At 43.7% G+C, this 18,862-nt stretch overlaps 1 protein-coding gene across 8 annotated transcripts in view; it reads left to right on the top strand.

Moving 5' to 3' along the window:
• CEP89 (centrosomal protein 89) overlaps positions 1-18,862 on the top strand; it is a 74,683-nt gene that overhangs the window by 30,376 nt on the left and 25,445 nt on the right. For all 8 annotated transcript variants that reach the window (XM_077855987.1, XM_077856001.1, XM_077855978.1 and 5 more), the window contains 5 exons: positions 6,302-6,352; positions 6,533-6,616; positions 8,612-8,715; positions 11,843-11,958; positions 14,118-14,298. In XM_077855987.1, coding sequence (XP_077712113.1) covers positions 6,302-6,352; positions 6,533-6,616; positions 8,612-8,715; positions 11,843-11,958; positions 14,118-14,298 — 536 coding nt within the window. The remainder of the gene's footprint in view (positions 1-6,301; positions 6,353-6,532; positions 6,617-8,611; positions 8,716-11,842; positions 11,959-14,117; positions 14,299-18,862) is intronic.

The following is an 18,862-nucleotide window of genomic DNA, read 5'->3' on the forward strand; positions in this document are numbered from 1 at the left end:
AAGCAAAAGCAAATTGAAAAAGACTGATGAGCCACTATTAAGTAGATTACAGGGGTCCCAAAAGGAGGAGAGACTTCCCTAACCTGGGGAAAGAAACAGACATCCAGATTTAGGAAGTTTGGAGAGTTCCAAATAGGAGGAACCCAAAGACACCCACATCAAAACACATTATAATTAAAGTGACAGAAGTTAAGGAAAGAATTTTAAAAGCACCAAGAGAAAAACAACTTCTTACGCATGAGGGAACTCCCATAGCGCTATCAGCAGATTCTTCAGCAGAAACTTCACAGGCCAGAAGGGAGTAGTGTGGTATATCTGAAGTGCTAAAAAAGAACAGAAGTAAAAAAAACTGCCAACCAGGGGATCCCTGGGTGGCTTGGGGATCCCTGGGTGGCTCAGCGGTTTAGCGCCTGCCTTTGGCCCAGGGCGCGATCCCGGAGTCCCGGGATCGAGTCCCACGTCGGGCTCCTGGCATGGAGCCCGCTTCTCCCTCTGCCTGTGTCTCTGCCTCTCTCTCCTCTCTTTATGACTATCATGAATAAATAATAAAAAAAAATTTAAAAAAAAAAAAAAAAAAAAAAAAAAACTGCCAACCAAGAATACTCTACCTGACAAAGCTATCCTTCCAAAATGAAGGATAGAGGAAGAGTTTTCTGGACAAGTATAAGCTGAAGGAGTTCATCACCACTAAACCGGCCTTAAAGGGACTTCTCTAAGCTAAAACAAAGAGGCAAACTAATAATAAGAAAACACATAAGAGAAATAATAAATGAATCCAATAAATTTGCATACAAAAATCTATGTACAAAAGTCAGTTGTATTTCTAGATGCTAACAACAAACTACTGGAAAGAAGAATTAAGGGATGCCTGGGTGGCTCAGTGGTTAAGCGTCTGCCTTCACCTCAGGGCATGATCCTGGAGTCCCGGGATCGAGTCCCACATTGGGCCCCCTGCATGGAGCATGCTTCTCCCTCTGCCTGTGTCTCTGCCTCTCTTTCTCTCTGTGTCTCTCATGAATAAATAAATAAAATCTTTAAAAAAATATATTTTTTAAAAGAAGAATTAAAAAAAATCCCACTTATACTAGCATCAAAAAGAATAAAATACTTTGGAAAAAAATTATAAAGCAGGAGGGGTGCCTTGATTTCAGCTCAGGTCATGATCCCAGATTTCTGGGATTGAACCCCACATCAGGCTCCCTGCTCAGCAAGGTGTCTACTTTTCGTTCTACCCCTCTACCTCCCTCTGCTTGTGCTCTCTCTGGCTCATGCTCTCTGGCTCTTTCTCTCTCTGTCTCTCTTTCTCTCTCTCTCTCTCTCTCAAATAAATAAATAAATAAATAAATAAATAAATAAATAAATAAATATCTGAAAAAATTTACAAAGGGGGGTAAAAGATCTGTACACCCAAGAAGATAAAACACTGGTGAAAGAAATTGAAGAAGACATAAATAAGTAGAAAGATTTTCTGTGTTCATAGATCAGAAGAATTAATATAGTTAAAATGTCCATAGTACTCAAAACAATCTATAGATTCAATGCAATGCCCTTCCAAATTCCAGTGGCATTTTTCACAGAAATAGATTAAAAAAATAATCCTAGAATTTGTAAGGAATCACAAAAGACTTCGAGCAGCCAAAGCAATCTTGAGAAAGAAGAACAAAGTTGGAGACCTCACACCTCTGATTTCAAGCTATTACAAAGCCACAGCAATCAAAACAGTGTGCTATTGGCATAAAAACAAACATATAAACCAATGGGAAAGAATTGAGGGCCCAGAAATAAACCCATGCGTATATGCTCCATTTATTTTTGACAAAGGAACCAAGGCTACACTATGAGGAAAAGACAGTCTTTTCAATAAATAATGTTGGAAAAACTGGATGTCCACATACAGAAGAATGAAACTGGATCTCTATGTTACACTGCACCCAAAAATCTCAACTCGCTATGAATTAAGGACTTGAGTGTAAGACCCTAAATCATAAAACTCCTTGACATCAATCTTGGCGGTGATAATTTGGATTTGACACCAAAAGCGACAAGCACTGAAAGCAGACTAACCAATGGGGCTACATCAAATTTCTCAGCAAAGGGAGCCATCAGCAAAATGAAGACAGCCTATGGAATGGGGGAAAATATTTGCAAAGCACATGTCCAGTAGGGGATTAGTATCCAAAAAATAACAAGGAACACATACTACTCAACAGTACAAAAATAACTCAATTTAAAACTTGGCAAAGGACCTAAATAGCCACTTTTCCAAAGAAGACATACAGATGACCAACAGGTGCTCAACATCACTCATTAGCAGGGAAATGCATATTAAAGTCATAATTAGCTATCGCCTCATACCCATTAGCGTGTCTGTTACTAAAAAGAGAAGAGATAGCAAGTGTTGGTGAGGGTGTGGAGAAAAGGACCCCTCGTGAACTGTCGGTGGGAATATCAGTGGGTGCAGCCACTGGAAACAGTGGAAAACAGTGTGGAGGTTCCTCAAGAAATTAGAAACAGAACTACCATGTATCGAGCAATTCCACTTTGGGTAGATGTCCAAAGGGAAACAAGATGAGTATCTTGAAGAGACGTCTGTACTTGTATGTTCACTGAAGCGTTATCTACCACAGCCAAGGTATGGAAACTGCCCCCAAGTCTGTCAGCAGATAAATGGATCAAGAAAATGTGTATATACAAAAATGTGATTGATGTATATGTAACGTGGTGTACGTACACACAGAAGGTATTTCTGTCTTCTGCAACAATGTAGGTGAACATGGAGGGCATTCTGCTAAGTGAAACAGGCCAGACAAAGTCAGACAAGCACTGCATAGTATCATTTATATGTGGAATCTTAAAAAAAGTAAGTCAGGGACACCTGAGTGGCTTAATGGTTGAGTGTCTGCCTTAGGCTCAGGGCGTGATCCTGGGGTCCTGGGATCAAGTCCTACTTCAGGCTCCCTGTCTCTGCCTCTCTCTATGTCTCTCATGAATATGTAAATAAAATCATTTTTATATTTATTTTTATTTTTTTATTTATTTATGATAGTCACACAGAGAGAGAAAGAGAGGCAGAGACATAGGCAGAGGGAGAAGCAGGCTCCATGCACCGGGAGCCCGACGTGGGATTCGATCCCGGGTCTCCAGGATCGCGCCCTGGGCCAAAAGCAGGCACTAAACTGCCGCGCCACCCAGGGATCCCTAAATAAAATCCTTTAAAAAAAAAAAAAAGTCAAACATACAGAAACAGTAGGGTGGTGGTTGCCATTTGCTGGGGGGTGGAGGAAATAGGAGGGAGAGGCTGGGGCACAAACTTTCAGTCATGAGTAAGATCTGGGGATTAATGTATAATGTGATGATTATAGTTGACTGTCCTCTGTCATATAATTGAAATTTGCTAAGAGAGTAGAACTTAAATGTTCTCTCTCTTTTTTCTCTCTCTCTTTTTTAAAGGCAAATATGTGAGGCGATGGGCGTGTAATTAGCTTGGTGGTGGGAATGCTTTCACAGTATAGGCATATATAAAGAGAGAAGAAAGCAGATTAGTTTTTACTTAAGAGGGGTTGCAGGATTCAGTTCAATAAACGCACCAAGCAAAGCACTGTGTTAGATGCTGTGAGGAATAACAAGAGGAGCCAGAAGGTCAGGTCCTTGCCCTTAGAGAGTAGTGCATGTGAGGGAGGGGCAGGGGCAGGGAGGTGATACATGTTAGGATACACAGCTGACTGACCCCTGCTGGGATCAAGGTGGGAAACCAGGAGTACACCTGTTCTCACATGGCGCATTGGGAATTCAGGGCAGCTTCCTGAGCTTCTGATTTTAAAGTAGGACTTAAGTTTAAATTTTTATTTTTTTAAAGATTTTTATTAACTTCAGAGAGAGAGAGAGTGCACAAGCAGGGGAAGGGGCAGAGGCAGATGGAAAAGCAGAGTCCCCACTGAACAGGGAGCCCCACATGGGTCTCGATCTCTGGACCCTGGGATCATGACCCGAGCCGAAGGCACTTAACCAGTTGATTCACCCATGTGCCCTACGTTTAAAATTTTTTGAGATATAATTCACGTATTGTTCAATTCACCCATTTAAAGTGTGAAGTTCAGTGATTTTTACTGTCTTCACAGAATCATGCAACCATCACTGCAGTCAGTTGTCAAACAAGTTCATCACAACAAGAAATTTCCCCCCTGTTAACAGTCACCCCCATTTCCCCCACCACCTGCACTGGTTCTTGCAGCCACTAATCTACTTCCTGTCTCTGTTGATTTGGCTTTGTGGAACATTTCATATAAACAAAATCATACAACATGTGGTCTTTTGTGACTGACTCCTTTCATACAGCATAATGTTTTTTGTTGTTTTTTTTTTTAATGACAGCAAAAAAATTATAGCTCTTAGGGTCACATGATCCAAAACAGGCTTCCTAGGCCAGGGCCCTTTGCAGGGCTATGGGCTGTTCTCTTTAAAAAGGATACAGATGGGCAGGTCACTGCCCTCCACACCGTTCCACCTGTGCAGATGCCCCATTCTCCATGACAATCTTCCCTGATCACTCCAGTTGGATATGATCTCTCTCTCTCTTAAATCATCACAGGCTTTTGTTTGTACCACTCTTAAGGCAGCTAGAACATTCCACCCTGTACTATATTTGTGTGTCGTGTATTATGTTCATTTGCAAGAGAAGACTTATCTCTGTTAGACCATAAAATCCTGGAAGACCATTGTGTTGTGATATCCATAATGACTTAGAGAGTTCTAACTATTTGCTGAATGAATGAGTGATGATATGGATATTAAGGCGAATGTATTAGAAAGTTTTTTTGAATAAAGAATTATTCCATTAGGACAATTGCTTCTGAGCCTGATGGAATGACCATTACCAGGTTTGCCCTTTTACTATCATAACTAGAAAATTCTACAGAATACATACAAGATTTTATTTATTTATTTGAAAGAGAGAGAGAGAGAGAGGCAGAGCAAGCGCAAGGGTGAAGAGGGGCAGCAGGAGAGGGAGAAGCAGACTCCTCGTTGAGCAGGGAGCCCGATGCAGGTATTAATCCCAGGACCTTGATATCATGACCTGAGCTGAAGGCAGATGCTTAACTGACTGAGCCACCCAGGCACCCCTACTGAAGCAGATTTGTATTCAACAAAAGAGAAGGGTGAAACTCTTTAAGGCCAGGCAGAAAACAAGTTCAGGGAGCTGTGAGCCAAATAATTAACACTGGGAGACTGGGCTGACTACAAAGGAGTAGTTTGTTGAATAGTGCAGCATTGTGTGAAGAGCCCAGAGGGACCTTGCCTCAGTAGCTGGCTAAACTAGCCTCTTAGTAAATACCCACCCTGACCAGGTAAAAAATGGGCCTCAAAAACATCAGGTTGATCCATGAGTGACTTAAGAGCTACAAAAAAAAAAAAAGATGAAAAAAACCCCCACACTCTTTAAAGGAAGACAACCAAATCCAGACCCTCCACATGTAACACTGTAAGAGTTCAACATTCAATAAACAATTACTAGATATGCTCCAGATTTAAGAAGACTGAAAAGGCTTGACAACTAAATGCAACATACAATCCTGGATTGGATCCTTGATCAGAAAAGGACATTAGTGGGAAAATAGGCAAAATTTGAACATAGTCTAGATTAAAATATAGTTTTGCATCAGTGTTGATTTCCTGATTTTTATGATATTACTGTGGTTGGGTAAATGAATGTTTTTAGGAAATATACACTGAAATATTTTGAGGAAAGGGAGCATTATATCTGCAAATCACTCTCAAATATTTCAGAAAAAAATCGATTTTATACACACAGACACAAACACCTCTGAATGCATATACATGTATGGATTGCTGATGCCTAGTCTTGAATAGGAATATCTAAGGCTTATTCGTAATAACATGGATCAATCTAGAGGGTATAATGCTAAGCAAAATAAGTCAGAGAAAGATGAATACTGTATGATTTCACACATATGTGGAATTTAAGAAAGAAAACAAGCAAAGGGAAGAAAGAGAGAAACCAAAAAAAAACAGACTCTTAACTATAGAGTACAAACTAGTGGTTCCCAGGAGGGTGAGGGATGGGGGAAACAGGTGAAGGGGATTAAAGAGCACAATTAAGATGATCACTGAGTCATGTATAGAACTATTGTTGAATCACTATATTGCACGGCTGAAACTAATATAACATTGTATGTTAACTATACTGGAATTAAAATAAAAAATTTAATTAAAAAAACAATAAGGCTTGAACTTTCAGAGGAAGCATTGTTTAATTTGCCTTTCCTATGTGTTTTGTTCTTAGATTTTAAATATCAATGGCCTCCCATCAGAGGGCCCAGCACCACCCTGGTTGGTAAGTGAAAGTTACTTAATTTCAGGCCCATATTTTCTGGGCTATAGTTGAATAGCTATTGAAAACCATTCCAAATTAAGTAAATTTTTATTTACTTTTTTTAAATTTTTAAAGAATGTGCTGATTGTGTTCAGACATAAGACCTCTGTCTTTATTATTTCATTATTTTATTATGTTCAGTTGGATGTAAAGTACCTGTCACCCTTGTTACTGGCGTATGAAGACCGAATGAAAGAGAAGGATGAGCTCAATGCCACCCTTCAGGTAGGCTGGCAGGCGTCTCAGGACAAGGTTCATAAAAAAATAAGACCATTTCAAACTTGAAAGAAACATTTTAAAGATAGGTATGTCCAATGTGTACTACGTACTCAAATGTTGGAGGGAGGGAAAGAGGAAATGGGGGGAGGGAGGGAGGAAGGAAAGAATGAAGGAGTGTAGTGGTACAGGTGGGTAGGACGGCAAGAAAGGAGGCAGGGAGGGAGGGATCATTGGAGCAAGAGGGGTGCACCCGGATGGATGGAAGAGGTGTAGAGGGATGAGATGCTGCTGCATCAGAAGCCCAGATTTCCCAGCAGGCAGGACAATGCGGGTTGGGCTCTTGGGGTATGGACAAGACAGCAGTAAGGGATGCTCTTTTCCTGGTGCTCTGCAGCTGCAAACTCTACTGTGGAAGAGACAATCAGGCAGACATGGGAAGGTGGTAGGTAGGCCAGCTCTGTTCTAGGCAGACCTAAGTGTTTTTAATTCTCCGAAGAGCCAACCGCAGGGAAGCCCAGTTCTGGGGGTAGTGGTGAGGACACCGGGTTTTGTAGGTCCTGCCCTCTTTACCTCTGTTCCGTGAGAATGGCCTCTGGCAGCAGAGCTCATTCTCATTACACAGCGGGGACAAGGCTACTTGGGTGTTGTAGATATGCCCATCCTTTCTGTGCTGTTTTTATAAGTGGCCAAAGACATCTCTAGAATTGGAAGGATCCATAGAGAAAAGTTTGGGTTTTCTGGGCTCTCTGACTGGAAGGGTCTGCAAAGTCACGCAGCCTACCCTTGTTATACTGTCCATGTCCGTGGTCCACATAATACAGTTTTGTACCTTTTTTTCTAGATTTTCTGTTGGACACTTAACTTTATAAGAGAGCAGATTAATCTTAGACTAATTGATTAACTATCAAATGAAATAATTAACAAAATTAACTTGGTATTCCTTCTAAACCAGGGGTCAGCAAACAATTTTTGTAAATGGCCATTTAGTAGATATTTTAGGCCTTGCAGGCCTTGTGGCCTCTGTGTACAGTTCCTCAGCTCTGTTATAGTAGCGTGAAAGCTGCAATAGACAACGGGCGAGTGAATGGGCATGGCTGTGTTCCAATAAAACTTTATTTACAAAGCAGGCAGCTGGCCTACAGGCTTTAGTTTGAGCCCTTTGAGCCCTGTTCTGTGAAAGAGTTCTCAGCCACTGCGGGGTGTGTCTCGGCAGAAAGGTGAAAGAGCAGCCCCTTGGCACTAAATGTTGCTGAACGGGTATAAGCGTGAATGTCTAATAGCTGGGAGAAGAATGTGTAGAAGCATCTGAGAATAAACACTGGCAGCTAAGGTTCTCGCTCAAGGCCACATCACGACACTGAAGCCCATGGAGGGCTGCCTAAGAAAGCAGTGGGGGAGGAGGCCCAGCAGGAGTGCTGTGCAGTGTCAGGAGGCAAAAGCAGATCCCGACACAGTCCTCAGGCCAGCTGTCCTGACAGCTTCAGGTAGGGGAGGCCTTCTCGTCGTCATAGTGGGGCACGATCAGGAGACTCCAAGCTCTGCCCACTCTGACCCCTTCAACCCCCAAGCGGGCTTTATTAGCACGAAAAGTTCTTTTATCTGAAAAGCTCCAATTTATCCTCCAAAGTCTTTAAACAAAGGACAGATTGCAGTGTTCATAGGCATCTCTGGTTTTTTTTGACCTGCCTTTATCTTTTCAAGTATTTGGCACTGGTAGACAAATGTCATCAAATCAGGAATTGAACATTTCAGACCCGAGGCTCTCTGTCCCTGGTACTCAGCATCATGGTTGACTCCTGGTTTCTCAGCGGCGGGGAGGGGGACACGGGACGGGGGCTTCTGGAGCTCAGGCACCTGGCCCTGGGACCTGCTGTTGCTGTGAGACTTGGCTAGAAAGCTGCTGACCTTTGACTTGAGCCGCAGCAGCAGCATGAGAACTAAGAAATAAGTGGTGCCACGTGTGTATGCGTGTGTTAACAGTTTACCTCTGCTTTATTTCAGGAGGAAATGAGGATGTTCAGGATGCGAGTCCAGGAAGTGGTGAAAGAAAACGAAGAATTGCACCAAAAGTTAACTAAGAGTAGTCCTGTTACCAATGAGGAATGGCAAGTGGTGCTGGGTTTCTGCTATTTTGCTACCTCAAAAGAGAGTAACAGGAATAAATTTTATTTATTTATTTATTTATTTATTTATTTATTAATTTACTTATAAAGATTTTATTTATTTATTCATGAGAGACATAGAGAGAGAGAGACAGGAAGAGACACAAGCAGAGGGAGAAGCAGGCTCCATGCAGGGAGCCTGATATGGGACTTGATCCTGGGACTCCAGGATCACGTCCTGGGCCAAAGGCAGGCGTTAAAACGCTGAGCCACCCAGGGATCCCCAGGAATAAGTTTTATTAAATCATCAGATACATCTTCTTTCCTTAACTAAAATATTTTCAGGGAGAGTTTCTAAGAAATTAATAAGCTATGATTAAAATGTAGTAAAATATTCTAAACTTGAATTTTAAAGATTATGACGTTGAAAATCCTAAATAGGTTTTTAAACCTGAAATCCATCTACTCTCCCCAGTTTTATTTTCTGAGGTCGTACATCTGTACGGCGGTTTTCCCATCCCAAATCCCTTTCCTCAAAGTCACATCCCTTTTGCCCCCTGTGACTGTGCCCAGGGCTTTCAAAGAGACAGCTCAGGATGGGGCCCCATACACCCAGCTCCCACCTGCCCTGCCCTTTCTGCAGCCTCCCATTCTCTGACAGCTGAGTCTGGCCTCACTCTATCCCACTGCTGGTGCTGCCTCGCCCCAGAACGCCCCTTCTGCACCCTTACCCACCCATCTGGCCCTGCTCACATGGCCCTGAACGAATGGTGCTGGTCAGTAGCTCTCCCTGAGGCAGAGATCATTGCTCCCTTGTTTCAGCTTCTGACACAGCCCTGGACACGTGCCCTGTCCTGGTATGTGCCATGCTGTCCCTACCTGTGTGTCTCCACGCCTGTCTCACCTGTCCTCTGTGATGAGCTCCTCGAAGGCAAGGCCGTGTCTGGATCATCAGCCCAGTGGCAGCAGATGGCTAGTCATGAATATGAGAAAGTAATTGTCTTAGAAAGTCTAAACGCAATATCCAAGCAAAAACTATTCAGATCGATCTTTTCCTCCTTGGGTAACTGTGTTATATTTAGTAACTTTTAAGGTGCCTTAACATCCCTGAACAAAATTAAAATATTTTCCCCAGTGATGTCCAGGAATTTGAAATAGGAGTCAGCAGCCTTCCTCCCATTAGGTGGGTTCTCTGTGACACGACGGTCACTGAAGTGCCAGCTGGGAGTGGCCTGGGCAGCTGCTGGATCTCAGGGCACACTGTGGCTTCCCCTGTTGAACTTGCCTTTTCTTCTGTCGGGGCTCCTAGCCTGTTTCTCCCTCGAACCCTGGAAAGCAGGTCAGTTAGACTGCTTCCAAGAGCCCTCCAGGGACCTGAGATCTCAGATCCTTCCTCTAACCTTGTATATACGTGCTGGTCAAACCCGTTTCTTTCTCTATAAAGTGAAAATAAATAAACAACAGAAAAGAAAGCCCTCACTCTCAAATCCACTTGTGCACAGTGTTCCCCAATCCTGCTATTAGGGCCTGTGCTTGGCACACTAGAGCTAGTATGGCAGCCCGGGCCTGGGTGGGCAGCGCTAGGTCTGTGTGGTGCCCCTGGAGGCCCCCCAGGTGGCCTCCCCCTTCTCTAACGCTCTGTCCTCCAGCTCGGGGAGGGGTCCCGTAGGCAGATCTGCTGGCCCTGCAGCCCCTGGCTCTCATGATCCCGCACCCCTTAGCCTTCTTGGGTGCTGTCCGCTGTCCCCGCACAGGTGTCAGGTGTGGTACACCCCCCCGGACACTCGGGCACGCCAACTTCACACTGCAGTCAAAGCCTTCCCTCAGGCTCACGTAATTTCTCCGTGGACTTTTGGGCTGCAGCTAAACTCTGCGTCTCTCTTCCTGACTTCCTCTGGCCAACTGGGATACCTCATGCTTAATGGGCCTTAGCTTCTTTACCCACAAAGTGGGAGAGAATATTAGACTGAGTCTTAGGTTTTAACTCTTTTTTTTTTTTTTTTTTTTTTTTTTTTAAGAATTAGGAGAAGCTCTTTTGTTTAAAAAAGAAAGGAGACAGAATGGTGGGAGGGGAAGAAAGGAAGGAGGGAAACAGATGGGGAAAGAAGTAAAGAGGGCAGGAAGGAAGGAGAAAAAAGAGGGAGGAAGGAAGGAAGTTGGAAGAAAGTCCGAAGTGTGAATGGGGGGAAGTGGGGCTGGTCGGCCTGAGGCGGGAGGGAGGAGGCCGGAGCAGGCCAGCCTGGGTGGGCAGACGGCAGGGTACCTCCCTCCCCACTGGGGGCGCGGGCGTCTGCAGCAGGTGCTTGGCAGCCAGGGTGCAGCTGCTGTTGGAGGGAGACCGTTGCTGTAGCTCGGCTCCTTTTGCCTTTTTTCCTCTCCTTCCTCCACCTCACTTTTTGAGTTTAAGGTGAAAGTTTGTGGTAATTTACTGGTTTATTACGTGCTTTGAATGGTAAGCATCTAACCAGACTTCGAAGGTTGCTTAAGCTCTCTCTAATTGGAATCTTTGATCTCAATCGGTTGAGCCGGGCCAGGATTCACTCTGCACCCCCTGTAAGGAAAGGGCTGTTTTAGTACTCAGTACAGTTTAAGAAACCAGCCAGAGGCTTTCAACAAAATCATTGTTTGGGGGGCAGATAGGCTATTGATAATATGTGAGTTATTTCTCTCTCTCTTTTTTTTTAAAGATTTATTTATTTATTTATTTATGAGAGAGAGAGAGAGGGAGGCAGAGGGAGGAGAGAGAAGCAGGCTCCATGCAGGGAGCCCGACATGGGACTCGGTCCCGGGACTCCAGGATCGTGCCCCCGGCCAAAGGCAGGCGCTAAACCGCTGCACCACCCAGGGATCCCTATTTCTCAATTAAAATAGGAGCTTTCTAAATTCTAATTTCTAATTTCTAAATTCTAAATTCTTCTCATTTCCTACTGGCTTTCAGAACAGTCCAGTGGGCCTCAGGATTGGAGGTTATACATGTTGTTCAGGCTGGGTGTTGTGTGGTGTACATGAGAGTCTACTATCCGACTCTTTTCTGCTTTTGTAAGTGTTTAAAAAGCTACTGAAGCAGTTCATAATTCAAACTTTATCGCTGTCCTGAGTGGCAGTATTTAATTTTGTGAATGAATTATAGGTGTCAGCTACAGACTCAGGCAGAACTGGTTCTAGAGGAAAACAAATTGTTGATAGAGCAGCTGGAGATTCAGCAACGAAAAGTCAAGAACACCCACCAGGAGCGTCTCCAGGAAGGTGAGCCATCTTTCCAGCGAGGAATCATGATTGCTGTTGCATCATTTTACACCTGCGCCCCCACCCCCCACCCTGCTCCTGGGAAGGACCCCCTTCAAATTAAAGAAGGAGGAAATCAGGTTTTCTCGAATGCGGCAGCTGTGTATGGTATAGCACATCCCACCATTACCCATAATGTGTCGATTGCCTTCTCTTAGACTCCGTAGTGTCTTTCCGGGTATTCTAAATATGTTTTAAAGCAAATGTAGATGGTCCCTTAGAGCCAGCAGAACTGGGCTTGGGGGCACCAGTGCCACGTAAGTGGAAAAAATTCATGTGAGGTGAATATTTGAAACAGCGCCAGCATCAGTTTCTGAATATTTGTTATGTAAGTAAATAAGTAGAACAAATTTGCTCTCTGAACAGTTTCTTTGTTCTCTTGCCCTTCCTTCAGAGCCGAGTCTCCCTTCTGTACCTTCTATGAGCACCCCCTTGCCCCATGTGGCCCTCCCTGCTCCTCAGAGGTGCACAGCATACGGCTGGGGGCTTTATTTTTAAATGCTATTTTTTTTTAAGATTTTATTTATTTATTAATGAGAGACACAGAGAGAGAGAGAGAGAGAGAGAGAGAGAGCAAGCAGCAGAGACACAGGCAGAGGGAGAAGCGGGCTCCATGCAGGGAGCCTGACCTGAGACTTGATCCTGGGACCCCAGGATCACGCCCTGGGCTGAGGGCGGCGCTAAACCCTGAGCCACCCAGGCTGCCCTGGCCGGGGACTTTAAAGTGGGCCAGAGTGAGTCATTTCTCCTACTTTGGTTAAACCCAAATTTATAAGCACAAAAGGTAGTGGCATTTTCTTCCCTTTACTTTACTGACTTTTCTTTTCCAGCAAAGAATAATATAGGACAGGAGAGCAAAATATTAGTGTCTTGAGTGAGCCAGTGTATCCCCTTTCCGTTTTCCCTTGTGCTCCTGATTCTTTATTGACTGCCCCTAACACACAGGGCCCTAGAGCCCCCACTGCTGCTGAAGCTACAGGGCTGGCACTTCATTTGTTTCCACGAGCCAGGAAGTGAGAGCGTCCTGGGGCGCCCGGGTGGCTCAAAGTCAATTGAGCATCCGACTCTTGGTACCTGCTCAGGACGTGGTCTCTGAGTCCTGGGATCGAGCCCTGCATCGGGCTCTGTGCTCAGTGCGGAGCCTGCTTCAGATTCTCTCTCCCTCCACTTCTTGCTCACTCTCTTTCTTTCAAGTAAATAAATCTAAAATAAATAAATAAAAAATAAAAATAAATAAAAGAAGGTCTGTCGGAGCGTCCAACAAGAATTTCCTTCACAGGACTTCCCCTTAGACTCTCCGTGGCACACACATATTTACCTTTACTCTGGCATTACTTGGGGTGGGGGAGAAAGAACACTGTCATGCTTTCTGTCTTTGTTTTCGAAATCAGAGATGGCAGGGAAAATTAATTTGGTATTCCCTGAGCTTAATTCCTTCCAATGTCGCAGATATGAGCAGGTATGATGATTGTTCTAGTCAGGGAGGATAGATTCAATCCAGTCACCTGCCTATCTTACCTTCCCATTTCCTAGAGGGAGCCATTCATTTTGATCAACTAGATCTTTCCATGGTGTAGAAGGACTTAAGGTTTTATGCTCTAATACCTCTTAGTGCCATAGTGTCAACTATGGAAGAATCTTACCATTACGTATACACTGTTGCACGGGGTGAAAATATTTATGATTCACTTTAAAACATAACTTAATGAGGAAAAGGAAGAAAAGTTGGGCCATGCTTGATGGCCTTAAATACTTGAAAATCTTGCAGTTTTGGAGATAACATCACGATGCTGCACATCTGCACATCTGGGTATAACTTAAGGCTTCAGTCTTTGGAAGTCCATTCTTTAAAGGCTAAAATCCTCTCTTGTTTGGCTGACATCATAGATCAACAATGATATCAATATATTGAGCCCCAGTAAGAAAGTCTACATTTGGTCAATGTTTAATATTGGGACAGTAGTTTCTAAGTATAAGGCTTTGGGCATTAATATATAAATCTCTAAAAGATTTTTTTTTTTTTTTCAAGATTAGTGTTTTCCTAACCTGGCTGTCCATGTTTCTTAAGTGTTTCTTAAGTCTTCTGTACCAAGGCTTTATCCATCTCGTTTGTTTTTCAGTTTCTAAAGTGACCAAACAACTAATGCTTCTGGAGACTAAAACACAGAACCAAGAAAAAGAACTAACTGAAAAGAAGGAGCAATTGGAAAGTTTACGTACCGAATGCCAGAACCTAAAAACGCAGCTGGATGGCAAGATTGCAATGAACGTTCACACTTCAATTGTAAATGAGTTAAAAAGGTAAGGATGCGGTGTCTTGTCAAGTCTGAGTGCATCACCGTGCGTGTGGTTTTAGGTGGAATAGAGAGAGGCTGCCCATCTTTTCCTGAGTCATTTAGCTACACCCACACAGATGTCTGGGACTGCGAATGGTAAACCTGTGCTTACTAAAGTCCACTAGGCCTGTCCTTGAGGGCCATGGTCTGCACTATGTGTGTGTGTGTGTGTGTGTGTGTGTGTGTGTATGTGTGTGTATGACTTCTTCTCTCCCAGCTCTTCCAGCCTTTATTGGTTTTAGGCCCAAAGATAATCTAAAGTAGGGAATCCCTGGGTGGCTCAGTGGTTTAGCACCACTTTTAGCCCAGGGCCTGATCCTGGAGTCCTGGGATTGAGTCCCGTGTCGGGCTCCCGGCATGGAGCCTGCTTCTCCCTCTGCCTGTGTCTCTGCCTCTCTCTCTCTCTCTTTGTCTATCATAAATAAATTAAAAAAAAAAATCTTAAAAAAAAAATCTAAAGTAGTGGAACTGGAAACCTGGATATCCAGTCAGAGGGAGCTGATTGGATGAAAGGAGACAATCATGAAATGCAATGCAATGCAGCCATTAAACAGGACATCAGAAAAGAGTCCTTTGGGAAGTTTGGGGAAATAAATATTTTTGAGTGAAGAAAGTAGATTACAAAACGGTATGGCTAGAATGATCGCAATTTTATTTAAAAAGGAAAAAAAGTGTATGTATGTGTATTAAGGTGATCAACCATCTCTGTTTGCCTGGGACTGAGGTTTTCCCAGGATGTGGGAATCCCAGTGCTAAAACTGGGAAAGTCCAAGGCAAACTGGGATGAGTTGATCATTCTAGCGTGCGTGTGTGTCTTTGTATGTATAATTGCATGTGTATACACACCTGAATGTATATGGTCACACACACGTATACCATAAGTATATAGAAAAAAAAGACTGGAAGAATGGAAAAATATTAACAGAAATTCTCTTTGGCAGGTGAAAATTCTGTGTGTATGTCAGTAATCAGGGTTCTCTAGAGAAACAACTAATATATATGTAGGATACGTGTATAGATATTTCTAGAGATTTATTTTAAGGAATCGGTTTACACAGTTATAGGGGCTGGCAAATCCAAAGTTCATAGGACATCCAGCTGGCTAGGAATTTGGGCAGGATTTCTGTGTTAGTCTTGATGCAGAATTCCTTCTTTGGGAAACCTCAGTTTTGGCTCAGAGAGCCTTCAACTGATTAGACGGGGCCCACCCACATTCTCGAGGGTAAGGTATTACTTAAAGTCCGTTGCTTATAGAGGTTAATCACATCAAAAAATAACTTTCACAGCAGCATCTGTCTAATGTCTTCCCAAACAACTGGGAACCGTAGCCTAGCCAAGATGACACGTAAAATTAACCATCAAAACGGGTGATTTAAAATCAAATTTTAAAATTAAAAAAAAAAAAACGTAAACAAAAAAATGGTTGATTTAAATTTTCTTTGTGTTTTTTATAAAATATTTTCCATGTGTTCTATTATGAATATGCATTACCTTTGTAATGGGGGAAATAATTTTTTAAATGGTGAAGCTCTCAGCTAAGATGTTTGGCGTGGGGGAATCAATGAGTCGGTGCATGCAAAATGCTTAGATTAGTACTTTAGTAAATACTGGTGATTCCAACTACTGGAACCCCGTGTTTTGACTATACTGTTACATGCCGCCTGGGCCAGACCTGTGCCTTACTCTTCTGTTCCCGTAGAGGAAGGACATTTTTTTCAAGTTCTATTCATCTTTATGATTTTATTTGTCTCAAACACCCACTCCCTGTGGCTGATGGTTTTTTTGTGGATGTCATAATGACATACTCTTTTTTATTTTTTTAAATATTTTATCTATTTACTTACTTGAGAGAGAGAAAGAGAGAGCTTGTAAGCCAGGAAGAGCAGCAGCGGGGGAGGGAGAAGAAGAGGGAAAGAATCCCAAGAATCGACACGGGGCTCCATCTCATGACCCCGAGATCATGCCCTGAGCCGAAACCAAGAGTCAGATGCTCACCTGACTGAGCCACTCGGGCACCCCCACAACCACATATTCTAATGCCCCCCCCCCCACCAAGATGTGAGTATAGAAGGTATAAAAACCTTCAAAAGGAGGCCACCAGTGGGAGTGGGAAGGCAGTGGAAGACATGGTTGTTGGGAAGGTACACATGTCACCCAATCTCTTTTAAGTGGAAATTAGGTGAGGGGTGTTGTGGTAGAGGGTGACCCAGAGTAGGGACGGAAAGCCTTTATGCCAGCTCTTTGCTGGGATGCTTTGGGCTCCGAGTTGATGGGTGGGGTAGAGGGTAGAGGAGTCAGGGTGGATGTGGAGAGTTCACCCTGATGGTTCTCTGTTGGAAGGCACAGTGATTGGCAAGAAAATCGTTAATGCGGGGAGAGGGGCACCAATTCATCAAGGATGGAATGCGTGCACTCAGGGGAGTCTACAGAGGCTCTACCAAGACCTGGTGGAAAAACAGACGAGGAGAATACCACAGACATGAGGCGAGCCAAGGGCACAGGGGAGAAGGGCTGCAAGGCTTCAGAGCACCTGCCCTCTGGTTGCCTCCGTTAGGGGGGCTCCCTCCCCACTCTGATAGGGCAGTAAGAGATGCACCACGTGTAGAAGGATAGTCATTAGTTAGCAGCAAAGCAGCTGTAGCACGAGGGGGTGAGTCTGAGAAGGAGTTTGGGAAAGAGTTGTGTCTCAGGCAAAGAAGAGGTCATGAGAAAAAGATTTTTGTTTTTATAGAAAAGGGGTAAATGGAACCTGCGCTCGATGAGCTTCTAGGTATGGTGCATGTGTGTTGTGTCTCCTTTCCTGGTGCAGGGCCGTGCGGATCATAAATATGGAGGGGCTCCTCCTTTTAGTCAGCTTGTTCTATCTGTTGGCAACCTCGCCTGGGAGAGCCGTGGCCCAAGGAATAGCAGGAGGTTATTTTCCTAGTGAACAGTCACCTGCTGTGCTGGTGGTCACACCTGGAAGCTTGGATTGTTTTTTATTTTTACTGTAGCTTACAAAGGCTGAGCCTACCCAGGATGGGTGGTGGGAGAAAAACAGGGTGTCACCCCACTTCTAAAGAAAGTTAGCAGACTTGTTTAGGGAGAGCTAAGGGTTTGGGGTGACTAGTGGTATCTATACAAGGAAAGCCTTCCTTATTCTGGCTTTTGGGGCGGGAGAAGGGTTGCTATTCTAAAGTGAAGCCAACTATTCATATAACTCATCTGTGTAGACAGAGTCTTGCTCAGCTGTCAGTGATATGCCAGCTCAGAGAGATGCCAGCGCAGAAGAGCAGCCTCTTTACATAATGCATACGAAATGCCAAGTCCTTCATCCTAAAATAAGAACAGACTCCTAGGTGTGAACAAACAACAAGGATCATTGGGTATAGTGGGGGGAAAATACAATAAAAGAGAGAGACCTACATAAGCACAGAAACTCACTTCTTTCAAAGAAAATATAATATAGAGAACTCAGAATATAGAGAGTAAGATGCCATAAAAAAGTACAATCATTAACAGCAAGATTGGAAACAATTACTAGAATCTAAAGAAAATTGCATAGAGGGGCTTAAAGACACATTGGTCGATTCTGCTAGCACATAAGGAAACAATTAGGAATGGAGAGAAGGTGATGGATGGAAGACTTAGCTGTCCAGGAAGTCTCACCTCAGATCGTCAGGAATCTCAGAAAGAAAGATTAAGGAAAATGGGAAGGAAGACATAATTAGTTGAAGGACTTTTCCAAGTGTCCGACCACCTTGACTGCTAAGACCTGCAGAGTACCTGGTATAGTGAATGAAAAAGACCCGCACCCAGATACGCCCCCATGAAATATCAGTGGACCGAGAATGATGAGACAAGCCCATCACCTGCAAACAGATCGAGAGCTGGGATTCCAAAGGGCTTCATCCTCAGGGTAAGGTGAACTTGAAACCAGTCAGCCCTCAATCTTCCCTGGAGGAAGGCTCTTTACCCCTAAAAATTTTTCAAGGATTGTGTCCAGGACACAAAGCAAGCCCGACATACAGTGACTGGGAACCAGCAGAAGTAGCAAATAATTATAATAAAGAATCCAGATAGGAGAATTATCAGACAAAGCCTATAAAACAACTGGTAACTCTTAGGCTTAAAGAAATAAAAGCCTCCAAAATGTCTTCAGGGAACTATAAAACATAATACTGGATTCAGAAAGGAAGCAGAATGTTTAGAACTGGAAAATTACAATAACTGAAATTCAGAACTCACTGGATGGGCCTGACTGTAGATCAGACGTAGCAGGATGGTGGATTGGCGAACTGAAAAATAGGTCAGAAGCAAGTATCCCTAGGATGGCCTGGAGTGTTCTAAGGTTGCGGCATCACAGGCAGGAAGCGACACGGGGATGTATTTAACTGGGAGTGGTGGGAGTGGTGGGAGTGGTTAGAGGTATGTCCGTGGGGAGTCTTCCCTGCTGAAGCCGGTCGGCAGTCCGTGGGCTCTGCTAGCCCAGCGAGCACAAGCACGGTTGGGTAAGTGAAGAGCCATCTCAGTGAAAAGTGGAGGACAGA

The sequence above is a fragment of the Canis aureus genome, chromosome 1 (assembly GCF_053574225.1).
Source record: "Canis aureus isolate CA01 chromosome 1, VMU_Caureus_v.1.0, whole genome shotgun sequence".
Taxonomy (NCBI): Eukaryota; Metazoa; Chordata; class Mammalia; order Carnivora; family Canidae; genus Canis; species Canis aureus.